The sequence below is a fragment of the Lynx rufus genome, unplaced genomic scaffold (assembly GCF_022079265.1).
Source record: "Lynx rufus isolate CCGP_SWC_20201006 ecotype Redwood Valley unplaced genomic scaffold, mLynRuf1.p SCAF_13, whole genome shotgun sequence".
NCBI classification, from domain to species: domain Eukaryota; kingdom Metazoa; phylum Chordata; class Mammalia; order Carnivora; family Felidae; genus Lynx; species Lynx rufus.
The window spans coordinates 26,960,284-26,972,429 of record NW_025814827.1 but is presented as its reverse complement, the minus strand read 5'-3'; the positions used below and the strand labels follow the sequence as shown (position 1 = coordinate 26,972,429).

The following is a 12,146-nucleotide window of genomic DNA, read 5'->3' as shown; positions in this document are numbered from 1 at the left end:
GAGTCTTCTTGGCACAATGACAGAACCCACCCTCCATGGCCATTTTCACTTTTAGGCACTAGGGACCCAACACGTCAAGCTATGAAATTTGGCGAGGCGGGGGGTCCTCTAAAACTGAAGCCTGGCAAAGAAATGTATTGGCTTCAAAATTTTAAAATGACAAAATTGAAGTAATTGTTTAAATGTCTTCAGATCATGACATCTTTTTAACCCTTGTTCATTGTTAAATGTGTCAAGTCCATATATGTGAAAACAATTTGTAGGTTAGATTCTCACAGGAATTCCCAGAGGTATAAGAAAATTGCCTGGAAATTAAAGTTGAGACTGAATAAAATACCTAGTGATAATTTAGCAATTATAAAACATTTTCAATTGTTTACAGTCCAGAATCATATTTACTATTACATCTGGATACAATTTAAATTTTTTTTAAGTTTATTTATTTTGAGAGAGAGAGATTGAAAGCACACGTCCATGCACGTGGGGAAGGGCAGAGAAAGAGAGGGGAGAGAGAATCCCAGGCAGGCTCAGTTCAGTGCAGTGATGTGGGGCTCAAAACCGCAAACTGCAAGAACATGACATGAGCCAAAATCAAGAGTCAGATGCTCAACTGACAGAGCCACCCAGGCGCCCCAACATCTGGATGCAATTTAGCACATTTGATTCGGTGTGGAGTGGTCCTTCAAGGTTGAGACTACAAAGGGAAACAAGGATCTCAGTATAGCTTAGGTTCTCGGTGGCCTGTTGGACCTCTTCTCATTTCTGTTGGCCATCAGTCATTTCTCCCTTCACCTGCAGTTCTTGATGGGTTGCAGTTCCACACTCCAGTCTTATTGCCCTTCCCTTCTTTTGATCCTAGATGAGTTTAATAACTAATGGAGAAACATCTAGATTTAAGATGCATTCTTATTGACTAAACAACAACATTGAACTTTGTGTTATTTGAGGGTATTCATGATTCCTCTAAGGCTATGGATCAACTAAAGTGGCTTTACAAAATATCTTTTTTAAAAAAAAATTATTTATTTTGAGAGAGAGAGAGAGAGAGAGAGAAAGAGAAGTGGGGAGGGGCAGAGAGAGAAGGAGAGAGAATCCCAAGCAGGCTCTAGACTGCCAGCACAGAGCCCAACGTGGGGCTTGAACACACGATACTCTAGATCATGACCTGAAGCTGAAACCAAGAGTCTGACTCTTAACTGACTGAGCCACCCAGGCGCCCCCAAAATGTTTTAATTGTGATAAGAAAGCTATAATCAACAGATTACATTTTGGTTATTACCATGGAATAGGTCTTCATATCATATATACCACCAATGCCTTGTATTCCTCTATTTCTGCAGCTTTAAATACTTAAGAAAAATTAAGAACAAAGTTTATAATTCTCCTTGGTCAATGTAATTAACTTTCTGATATGAATTGGGTTGTCATGTAGTAATCTCTGGTAACCTCCCACACTTCATTTGAAGAATTTTAATTCCTAAGTCATCACCTCTTGGCATTTGCAGAGATGTGATCAAACAGGCTCATCTTGTGTCTCTAATTGGTGGAAATGCATTCTATTTGATAACACAGCAGGTACAATGATTTCCTAGCATGTGCTACTTTGCAACAGGCCAGAGCCTGCCAGAGCTCTGCAAGCATAGAGCCATTTACTGTTGTCTGGAGGGTAGTCACGGTGTACCCTACTGCCTTTGGATTTTCCAGAGGCCCTGGCTCAATGCTGGGCACAAATTAGTCATCTACTTCTTGCAGCCAAATTCCTCTTGCTGTTGTTTGTCTTAGCAGTAGCTAAGGACTGTCTGTGCTTACTGATTAATTTGTTCCTGTATCCTTTGCCTCTATACCCATCAATCTGGTTTTCTCTACTCAAGTCCTTGTTTCTTTCCCTTCCATGCTCCTCTCTGCCCAGCTGCTGTGGTCACCCCCTGCATACCTGTCTTATCTGTCCTATCATGAAGAATGTCAATGTACCTCTTCCACTAATGTCTTTCCATTCTTTGAGTGCCCATCATAGTCTAGACACAATTTATTTTACTAACCCTGAATTTTGTGCCATGTTTTTTTTTCTCTTTTTAGGCAGCAGACGTTATGGAGAGTAGCAAGAAACAAAGGACCAGGCATTTTTGCTTTTGTCCTGGTATCTTAAATTTGATTTTAGACTCCATTTTATTTATTTTTTTTTTCAACGTTTATTTATTTTTGGGACAGAGAGAGACAGAGCATGAACGGGGGAGGGGCAGAGAGAGAGGGAGACACAGAATCGGAAACAGGCTCCAGGCTCTGAGCCATCAGCCCAGAGCCCGACGCGGGGCTCGAACTCACGGACCGCGAGATCGTGACCTGGCTGAAGTCGGACGCTTAACCGACTGCGCCACCCAGGCGCCCCTAGACTCCATTTTAATTCGGTGTTTCTAATATCCTCACCATCCTACAATGAAGAGATCTATTTCCCTTTCTCAGGAAAAAAAATGAATTAGATTTCACAATTTTGGAGATCTTTTTCTCTGATATTTCAATGTCTTGAGGAAGATGCAAAAAACAAAATCCATTTTATATTGGAGTAAAAGAATCTTTGCAGCTAATGTCACCTGGTGTGAAGACAAGACACCACCAAGAAGAGGGGTGCTGGAAGTGCCATTCTCCTCTCTTCAGTCTTCCACCATAACTGATGCCATATTGCTTTGTAAAACAGTCACGTATCTGGTGTTGGCAAATCTATTCAAATATGTAAAGGTAACCCTATTTTAAAACAGAGAATGATCATTCAGTAAATCTCACAGATGGCCACTGGTAGCACATCTGGTACTTTGTGATAATTTTTTATTAAGTTTTTAATTTTAATTCCAGTGTAGTTAATAGTGTAATATTAGTTTCAGGGATACAAAGTAGTAATTCAACAATTCTATACATTACTCAGTGCTCATCATGATAAGTGTACTCTTAGTCTCCTTCACCGATTTCACCCATCTTCCACCCACCTCCTCTCTGATCATCATCAGGTTGTTCTTTATAGTTAAGAGTAAATTTCTTGGTTTGTCTCTCTCTCTCTCTTTTTCCTTTTTTTGCTTGTTTTGTTTCTTAAATTCCACATAGGAGTGGAATCATATAGTATTCATCTTTCTCCGACTGGCTTATTTCACTTAGCATTATGCTCTCTAGCTCTATCCATGTTGCTGCAAATGGCAAGATTTCATTCTTTACTATGGCTGAATAATATTCCATTGTGTCTATATACACCTCTTCTGTATCCATTTATCAGTCGATGGACACTGGGCTGCTTCCATAATTTGGCTATTGTAAATAATGCTGCAATCAACATAGGGATGCATATGTCCTTTCAAATTAGTGTTTTTGAATTCTTTGGGTAAAATACCCAGTGGTATGATTGCTAGATAACAGTGTAGTTCTATTTTTAACTTTTTGAGGAACCTCCAAAAAAAGTCACTGTTTTCCAGAGTGACTGCACCAGTTTTCATTCCCACCAACATTTCACGGGGTTCCTTTTTCTCCACGTTCTCACCACAGTTACTTTTTTTTGTGTTTTCTATTTTAGCCATTCTTATAGGTATGAAGTAATATCTCATTGTAATTTTGGTTTGCATTTCCCTGATGATGAGTGATACTGAGAATCTTTTCATGTGTCTGTTGGACATCTGTATGTCTTCTTTGGAGATGTGTCTGTTCATGTCTTCCACCCATCAGGATTATTTACTTTTTTGGGTGTGGAGTTGTGTAAGTTCTTTATATATTTTGGATACTAACAGTTTATCAGATATATCATTTACAAATATCTTCTCCCACTCATTAGGTTGCCATTTAGTTTTATTGATTGTTTCCTTCACTTTGCAGAAGGTTTTTATTTTGATGTAGTTCCAATAGTTTATTTTTGATTTTATTTCCCTTGCTCAGAGACATACATAGAAAAATATTGCTATGGCCACTGTCATACTGCCTTGCTCTCTTCTAAGGTTTTTATGGTTTCAGGTCTCACACATACATCTCTAATCCATTTTGAGTTTATTTTTGTGTATGATGTAAGAAAATGGTCTAGTTTCATTCTTTTGTATGCTGCTGTCCAGTTTTCCAAATACCATTTGTTGAAGAGAGAGTCTTTTTTCCATTGAATGCCCTTGCCTCCTTTGTTGAAGATTAATTGACCATATAATCATGGGTTTGTTCCTTGTTTTTTATCTTCTTCCATTGATCTATGTGTCTGTCTTTATGCTAGTACCATACTGTTTTGATTACTATAGTTTTATAGTATAACTTGAAGTCTAGAATTGTGATATCTCCAGATATCTTTTTTCTTTTTTTGTTTTTCTTTTTTCTTTTGTTTTCCTTTTTTCAAGATTGTTTTGGCTATGTGGAGTCTTTCATGGTTCCATACAAATTTTAGGATTATTTGTTCCAGTTCTGTGAAAATGCTGTTGGTATTTTGATAGAGATTGCATTAAATCTGGAGGTTGCTCTGAGCAGTATAGACATTTTAAGAATATTTGTTCTTCTAATCTATGAGCATGCATTATCTTCCCATTTGTTTGTGTCATCTTCAATTTCTTTCATTAATGTTTTATAGTTTTCAGAGCACAAGTCTTTCACCTCCTGGTTAAACTTATTCCTAGATATTTTATTATTTTTGGTGTAATTGTAAATGGGATATCTGTCTTAATTTCTTAATTTCTCTTTCTGTTGTTTTATTATTAGTGTATAGAAATGCAATGGATTTCAATACATTGATTTTGTATCCTGTGATCTTACTGAATTCATTTATCAGTTCTAGTAATTTTTTAGTAGAATATTTAGGGTTTTTGATATATAGTAGCATGTCATCTGCGAATAGTGAAAGTTTACTTCTTCCTTACCAATTTGGATACCTTTTATTCCTTTTCCTTGTCTGATTGCTGTGGCTAAGACTTCTAGTACCATGTTCAATAAAAGTGGTGAGAGTGGACCTCCTTGTCTTGTTCCTGATCTTAGAGGGAAAACTTTCAGTTTTTCACAATTGTTGATGATTAGCTGTGGGTTTTTCACTTATGGCCTTTATTATGTTGAGGCATGTTCCCTCTAAACCTACTTTGTTGAGGCGTTTGTGATAATTTTTAAAAGGCATCTCCTCTGAGTGGCTCAATTAGAGGAAGAAGACTCTTCCTCTGGGCTGATGCGGCCCTGGTTCCAGGGCCCAACGCTTAGAGCACCAGCTCAACTTCAGCTTTTCTTGACTAGGCAGCCCCTATCTACTGTTAATAATCATTTCTCCATCACTGGGCTTTTTTTTTGGTCACCAGGTGACACACAATGTCGAAAATAGTTTGTCAATGATCCCAAGTTGGAGGCTAATGTTAAATGCCTTAAGTTACCTCTAATAAATCTTTCAGCTACCCATAAAACATCAGTAAGTCTTGATGGAGATATTTGATCATAGAAACATTATAAATATGACTGGGCAAGGGTGAAAGGGAGTATAAAAGCAAAGTTAATGAGAAAATAATTGAGCCTGGAAAAACTGAAAATCTCTTGTGGTTAAATTAATTTTTTATTGAATATGCTGAATTAAAAGCCATAGGCCAAAAAGACAACAATCTTTATACAGAAATTAAAGAGAAAGTAGAAGCAATTAACTGGATAATTTAGTTTGAAGCTACTAAAGTGGTCACAAAACAACTGGTATATTAATTTGAGAAAAGAAATCTTACATGAACTTAGGGAAAATTTTTTTTGCAATTAAAAAATTTTTAAACTTTGTTATTGTGAAGAACAGGATGGGGAAGGCAGGGCAGGTATAAGTTAATTTTTAAAATTGAATTCATTGCCATTTACATTCAATAGCATGTAAATCTTGGCCTATTCTAGAGTGAATTAAAAAGAAAAGTCAGATTTAATGAGAATCAGAATAGAAATCTTGAGCCACCTTTGCATCACCTAGCTAGGAGGGTGGAAAATGGCCAGTTCAGGGATGAACCTTAGGATGAAGTCAAAGACGAACGTAGACAAGGAACCGTTAAGAGTTCAGACAAAGTAAATGGGCAAATACAGTCCCATTATAACCTATTGTGTCACTTAGCATGTTTCAATACCAGGAAAAGAAAACTTACAATGACTTGAATAATGAAAATTATTTGCAAACATAACTGAAAAATCCAACTATGTTTTGGCTTTCAGGCAAAGTTTGATCTAGAAGGTTAATTTTGTAATCAAGGACTAATGCTCTTCCATAATCTCTACCCCACCTTCCATTATGAAATCATCAATCAAATTGATTTAGCTCATAAAAACAGGATGACAGCCAATAGCAATCTACATACTTGCTCATTTATGTTCAGTGGGAGAGAAGGTTTGTCTCTTCTTCAGTCATCGAACTCAGGTCATGGGCTCCATTCAGGTTGTACCAGCTTGAGCCACTGAGCCACTTACTGTGGTCAATGGGATGTTAGGTGCCTCTTGGTCAACCTTGCCTGGGCTATGTGTCTACCCAGGCCAAATGCTCTGGTAGAAGGAATAGAATTGTCCTGATTAGCTGATGCTGAGGATGGAGTCACTCCCATCCAAAGGGGCATAGTATGAATACCAGGGAGACAGCAAGCAACCTCTACTCTACTTCCATTTCTTAGGAAACTATTTTTGAACTGGTCTTCCTAGTAAGTACCAGGGTTGAGATGCAAAGAAAACGTAGTCTGATCAAAATAATTATGTGGAGAGCTTAAACAGAGAGTCAGTACTAACCTCAGTCCTGTGGCTATTCAGTAAAATGAATGCCTTTGTTTTACAGGGCACTGTATACTTCTCAGAGCACTGTTACCCAGATCACATCTAACCATCACACCAATCCTCATTGCCAGCTTTGAGCAACCATCATGACCTCCTATTATAGGCAAGGTTATCCAGGTCCAGGAGGACAATGGAAGAGCAGGACTAAGAACTCAGGCTCTTCTCTCCTAGGCCAGGGTCTTTCCACTGCACAGATTACTGCCAAAGGTCTCTGAAGGCATGGCACTGTTGGAAGGAATAACAAAGAGAAGTATTGTGTAGCTGAAAGAATAATAAGGCATATCAGTGTTCTCTGGTGTTGTCTATCATTCTAAATGAGTCAAAATGTCAGAACTCTACTACATTAAGTAGCTCTTCTATCCCTAACAAAGGCACACTGGCATGTTCTCCTTTGTAATCTCTGCACTTTGATCTGCAAATCCTAAATCAGGGCAACTGATGAGATCATTGAACTCATCTCCTCATATTTTAATTCCTTAACCTAGTAGCACTTAAAAAATTGTTTTTGATATTTGTTTATTTTTGAGAGAGAAAGAGAGACAGAGCATGAGCAGGGGATGGACAGAGACAGAGGGAGACACAAAATCCAAAGCAGGCTCCAGACTCTGAGCTGTCAGCACAGAGCCCGATGCAGGGCTTGAACCCACGAGCTGTGAGATTATGACCTGAGCTGAAGTCAGATGCCTAACCAACTGAGCCACCCAGGCACCCCTTAACCTAACAGCACTTTGATTTTAGTTCCCCCTCAATTCAAAGGTATGAAATTATAAGTAAGCTACATTCTATGAAATCAAAAGATCTTGTTTATATTTGAGATCATCTTAAAGTAGCACACTAAAGACAACTACTCTCATAAATTATAAGCTTTGTTTTGTACTACTGTTTTAAAAAAATCCTATGAGATTCTTGTGAAAGACAAGAATGAGATTTTCTAGCAAGTTTTAAAATGGTCTACAGCTGTGAGATAGCACTGCTACTTTTCTACTCAATGACATCTTCTTAATTGCTCTAAAATGGCCTTGGATTTTTAGACATTAAAATATTATTGATTTTTGTTTTCTTTTCTCTGACATGCACCTGAAAAACAGTCATTTAAAAATCTCAGGCAGGGGCGCCTGGGTGGCGCAGTCGGTTAAGTGTCCGACTTCAGCCAGGTCACGATCTCGCGGTCCGTGAGTTCGAGCCCCGCGTCAGGCTCTGGGCTGATGGCTCAGAGCCTGGAGCCTGTTTCCGATGCTGTGTCTCCCTCTCTCTCTGCCCCTCCCCCGTTCATGCTCTGTCTCTCTCTGTCCCAAAAATAAATAAACGTTGAAAAAAAAAAATTTTTAAAATCTCAGGCAGTAACAGCAGACATCAGAAGGACAAAAGCTCCATTATTTGCAGCATACATCTAAATTGCTCTATAACCATTAAATTTATTATTCTTCTAGCTGTCCACAGCCCCCTGCCAGCAGGGGGTGGGGCGCTTGGACTAAAGGGGAGGGCAGGACTTGCCAGCTCCCACCCCAAGGAACCTAGCTCATCTCCCACATTAATCCATAAATGTCTCCCATACAGTCTGTACAATAAGCAGATGGAAACTCAGTTCAGCAGATGGAAACTTATTTATGGGCTAACATGTCTACATTACAACTGTGTCTTTGACTATACCGTGTAGAAAGTGTATTTGCAGAATAATTGCTATCTGTGTGTTGGTGCGTTTATATTGAGGATCTAATACCCAGTAGGCTAACAAGGCCTCAAACATGTTGAGGCCTTGCCTTGGGTAGGGAGGCAGTACTATATCCATGACTTTACTCACAGTAAGTCCCCTGCAAAGATAATTCTTAAAAGATTTGCATGACATTCAGCTCTGATTCTGCAGCCAGCAGAGCCAGTCATACCTGGAGTATCTGTGAAATAATGAGTTAGTTTCCCACTGTGAGCCCTCCTTTATAATTCCAATTTCAGCTGGAAAGTCTTTGAAGAGATGATTGAACCATATCGTCTCCATGAAAGCTGCAAAGATTTAACAACTGCTGAGAAATTAAAGAGAGAAACCCCGTGGAAAATTACAGATGCAGAACTGGAAGCAGTCAAGGAAAAGGTAAGGACTTGTCTTCCTTAATTTTTACTTTACTGTCTAACTAGCTGCAAAAGAAAACAACAGTTGATTTAATGATCAAGAAGTAACATTATCTGTTATAGAATTTCATTATTCAAGATCCAGAGTTTCTGCATTTTTCAAGTGCTTTTCAATCATATTATGGGATATGAGGATTTAGAAACTAGTTTCCAGTTTTAATATGAAATGAATTCTTTTTTTTTTTTAATTTTTTTTTCAACGTTTATTTATTTTGGGGACAGAGAGAGACAGAGCATGAACGGGGGAGGGGCAGAGAGAGAGGGAGACACAGAATCGGAAACAGGCTCCAGGCTCTGAACCATCAGCCCAGAGCCTGACGCGGGGCTCAAACTCCCGGACCGCGAGATCGTGACCTGGCTGAAGTCGGACGCTTAACCGACTGCGCCACCCAGGCGCCCCGAAATGAATTCTTTTTAAAAAAGATTTTAAAAAACCAGATTATTGATATATATTATGAAGTCTTCTTTCAAATTTAATTTTATAGAACAGGAGACATACCCATCAGTCTAAAATAATTTAAGTCAATATGTGTGCAAAGTAGATCAAGGTAGTTGACTCACAATATAACACAAGTAACAAAGAAATTTTAACCTGATGAGGCTATGAAAACTAACAAAATACGCAATTGGAACAAGAATTGTGAAAGTTGGATTGGGCACATGTTGTAGGATGGATATAAAGTGGGGAGATTTTCTGGAGAACCCAGAAGACGGAAGTTACCCCATGTGGCCTGAGCTGAATGAAGTTGTGATCATGAGGATAATGAAAAGGGCTGGGACAACAGAATTAAGTAGCAGAACTGACATTTGAATTGGATTAGATATTCAAGGAAAAGGGCCACAGAAACCTCTAAACTACAGAATTTAAATAAACTACATTAGGAGCTGAATTTGAAACAAATTTGAATGAGAGATACTAAAGCCTTTCAAATTTAGTAGAAAAAATACTGAGCTAAAAGTTTTTCCCTGAATGTTTATTTACTTACTTTTGAGAAACAGAGAAAGACAGAGCATGAATGGGGGAGGGTCAGACAGAGAGGGAGACACAGAATCTGAAGCAGGCTTCAGGCTCTGAGCTGTCAGCACAGAGCCCCACGTGGGGCTCAAACTCACAAATTGCAAGATCATGACCTGAGCTGAAGGTGGATGCTTAACCAAGTGAGCCACCCAGGAGCCCCCTGAGCTGAAATTTATAAACTGTGTATAATAAACTGCCCAGATCTGACAAAGATTTTTCATATAATTGAGCAAATCATACATCTAAGCCTTGGTTTCTGAACCAATGAAATATAATAATAAATATTACTTTCATCAAAGCAAAATCATCAATGTAGTTATTTTTCCAAGTGAGTCTTGGTTGACTTTTTAGTTGGAACGAGTCCCCTGTGCTGATAAAATATTCAAAGAGCCTAAACAGTGTAGGTGAGGATATAATTTATGTTCTTAGGTATCAAGATTCAGTTAGTTTTCTTCTACCTCAAACCTGTTCCCAGATCTGGCCATTCTCATCTTCTCTTTACTATTACCCATGTCTTCTGCTTGCTTGCTTTTTCCCTTAGAATTTACTAAGCCACTATTGCACAATGACAACCTTGTCTTACTCTTTTTATTTCCAAAAATTCTCATGAGTTTTTAAAACGCCGTTAGTTTCCAAATATGGATGAAATAATTGTAATTTTTTAAAGTGAGGCTTTTCTACTTCTCCACTATTTGAGGGAAGAAGATAGATTATCATTCATAATTCTGGTAGAACTGCCCTCAACAAAACCTGAATGTTGTCCACAGAGTTACCGCCAAGTTCGCCTGAATGAACTCTTACAGGAACACTCAAGAGCTGCTAATCTCATTGTCCTGTAAGTATCACTGCAGATATTTAAAAATGTTACAGGGAAATCTTAGGTAAATGGGTTAATCAACTTAAAAAGTCTAAACTATTCAGGTGGAAAGTTTAAAAAAATTTGGAACATGTGGGATTTTAGACCATGAAGGAAAATAAATGCCACCCTGAGACCCTGCCAACTGGAGCCCCTGGGCTTTAGAAGGCCCCACTTGGACTTTCCATCTGGTGTGCCCTACCCATGGGGCCAGGGCATGTGCCCACGTAGAACCCTGGCTTCCTCTTCAGACCATGCTCCAGGAACCCGACCCTGGAACTCCCTGCCTAGCAGGCCTTAAGTCAGCCTCTGAGGCTCATGGGCTCCTTCTCTGGGAGTGGTCCTGAGATATTGAGTCTATAGCATGTTCAGGAGGCTCCTTGCTCTGTTAGAAGAGGTCAGGGTGGGAGAAAAAGGCAGGGGACTTTCCCATTTCCACTCTTACCCTCCATCCCACAAATGTTAGAAGTGTACCTGTTGTAAATATGAATGTGGACTCAAGCAGTGATAGCTAAACATGAAAACCAACTGTGTTACGTTTATACCTCATGGTCTGATTCCTGTGTGTGAAGATTAATATGTCTTCAAGGTCTACACTGGAGAACTATCCACCTAAGACCTAGAACAGTCTCCCAATTTGGGTGAGACGGTTCAAATAGCTGTTTTCTGAGATTTCTGCCAAATATAAGAGACTTAAACTACTGGGAATATCATTTCCATCCAAAAAGGAGAGGTATTGCCTGATCAAATTTTCTATTTAAAGAGGAGTGAAAATTTATAGTTATGCTTTGTTGCTACTCTACAGTGCCTAAGCCTATTTTTCTGGTTTATAGATATTTGTATTATCCAAGAAATATATCAGTTTAATATCTATAGTCAGAATAACATCTATGCTTTCATTTTGTGGGGGAGGGTTATAAAAGTTTCAGGCCACTGGTTATTAAATAGCTCAGATGACTAGTGATGTTACTGCCTGTAGTAATTGTCACTTTTAAAATTTTTCTTCCATTGCTGTCAGGAGCCTTCCAGTGGCGAGAAAAGGATCTATATCAGATTGGTTGTACATGGCTTGGTTGGAAATCCTCACGAAGAACCTCCCTCCTGTTTTACTAGTTAGAGGAAACCACAAAAATGTGCTGACATTTTACTCTTAATACATGAAGGATAAGAACACCTCTTAACTTAATGTGTAGATAATTAAGAAACATGTGTGGTACTTTATGTTATAAATCTGATAGATGGATATGCAAACCTCTGGAGACAATCGTACAGGACTCCACATAAATTATGTCATTTTTTTTTATTAGTTACTGGGGGCTATTTTTTTTCCTCTCTCAGCTTAAGAGGGTGTCCAACTCAATGCTACCCCTAGAAAAACAATTT

General features: G+C 38.6%; 1 protein-coding gene across 3 annotated transcripts in view; it reads left to right on the top strand.

The window, feature by feature from the left end:
- Positions 1–11,917, top strand: part of SLC12A1 (solute carrier family 12 member 1) — a 102,057-nt gene extending 90,140 nt beyond the window's left edge. For all 3 annotated transcript variants that reach the window (XM_047074463.1, XM_047074462.1, XM_047074464.1), the window contains exons 24-26: positions 8,716–8,851; positions 10,675–10,742; positions 11,782–11,917. In XM_047074463.1, coding sequence (XP_046930419.1) covers positions 8,716–8,851; positions 10,675–10,742; positions 11,782–11,917 — 340 coding nt within the window. The remainder of the gene's footprint in view (positions 1–8,715; positions 8,852–10,674; positions 10,743–11,781) is intronic.
- Positions 11,918–12,146: the final 229 nt, after the last annotated feature.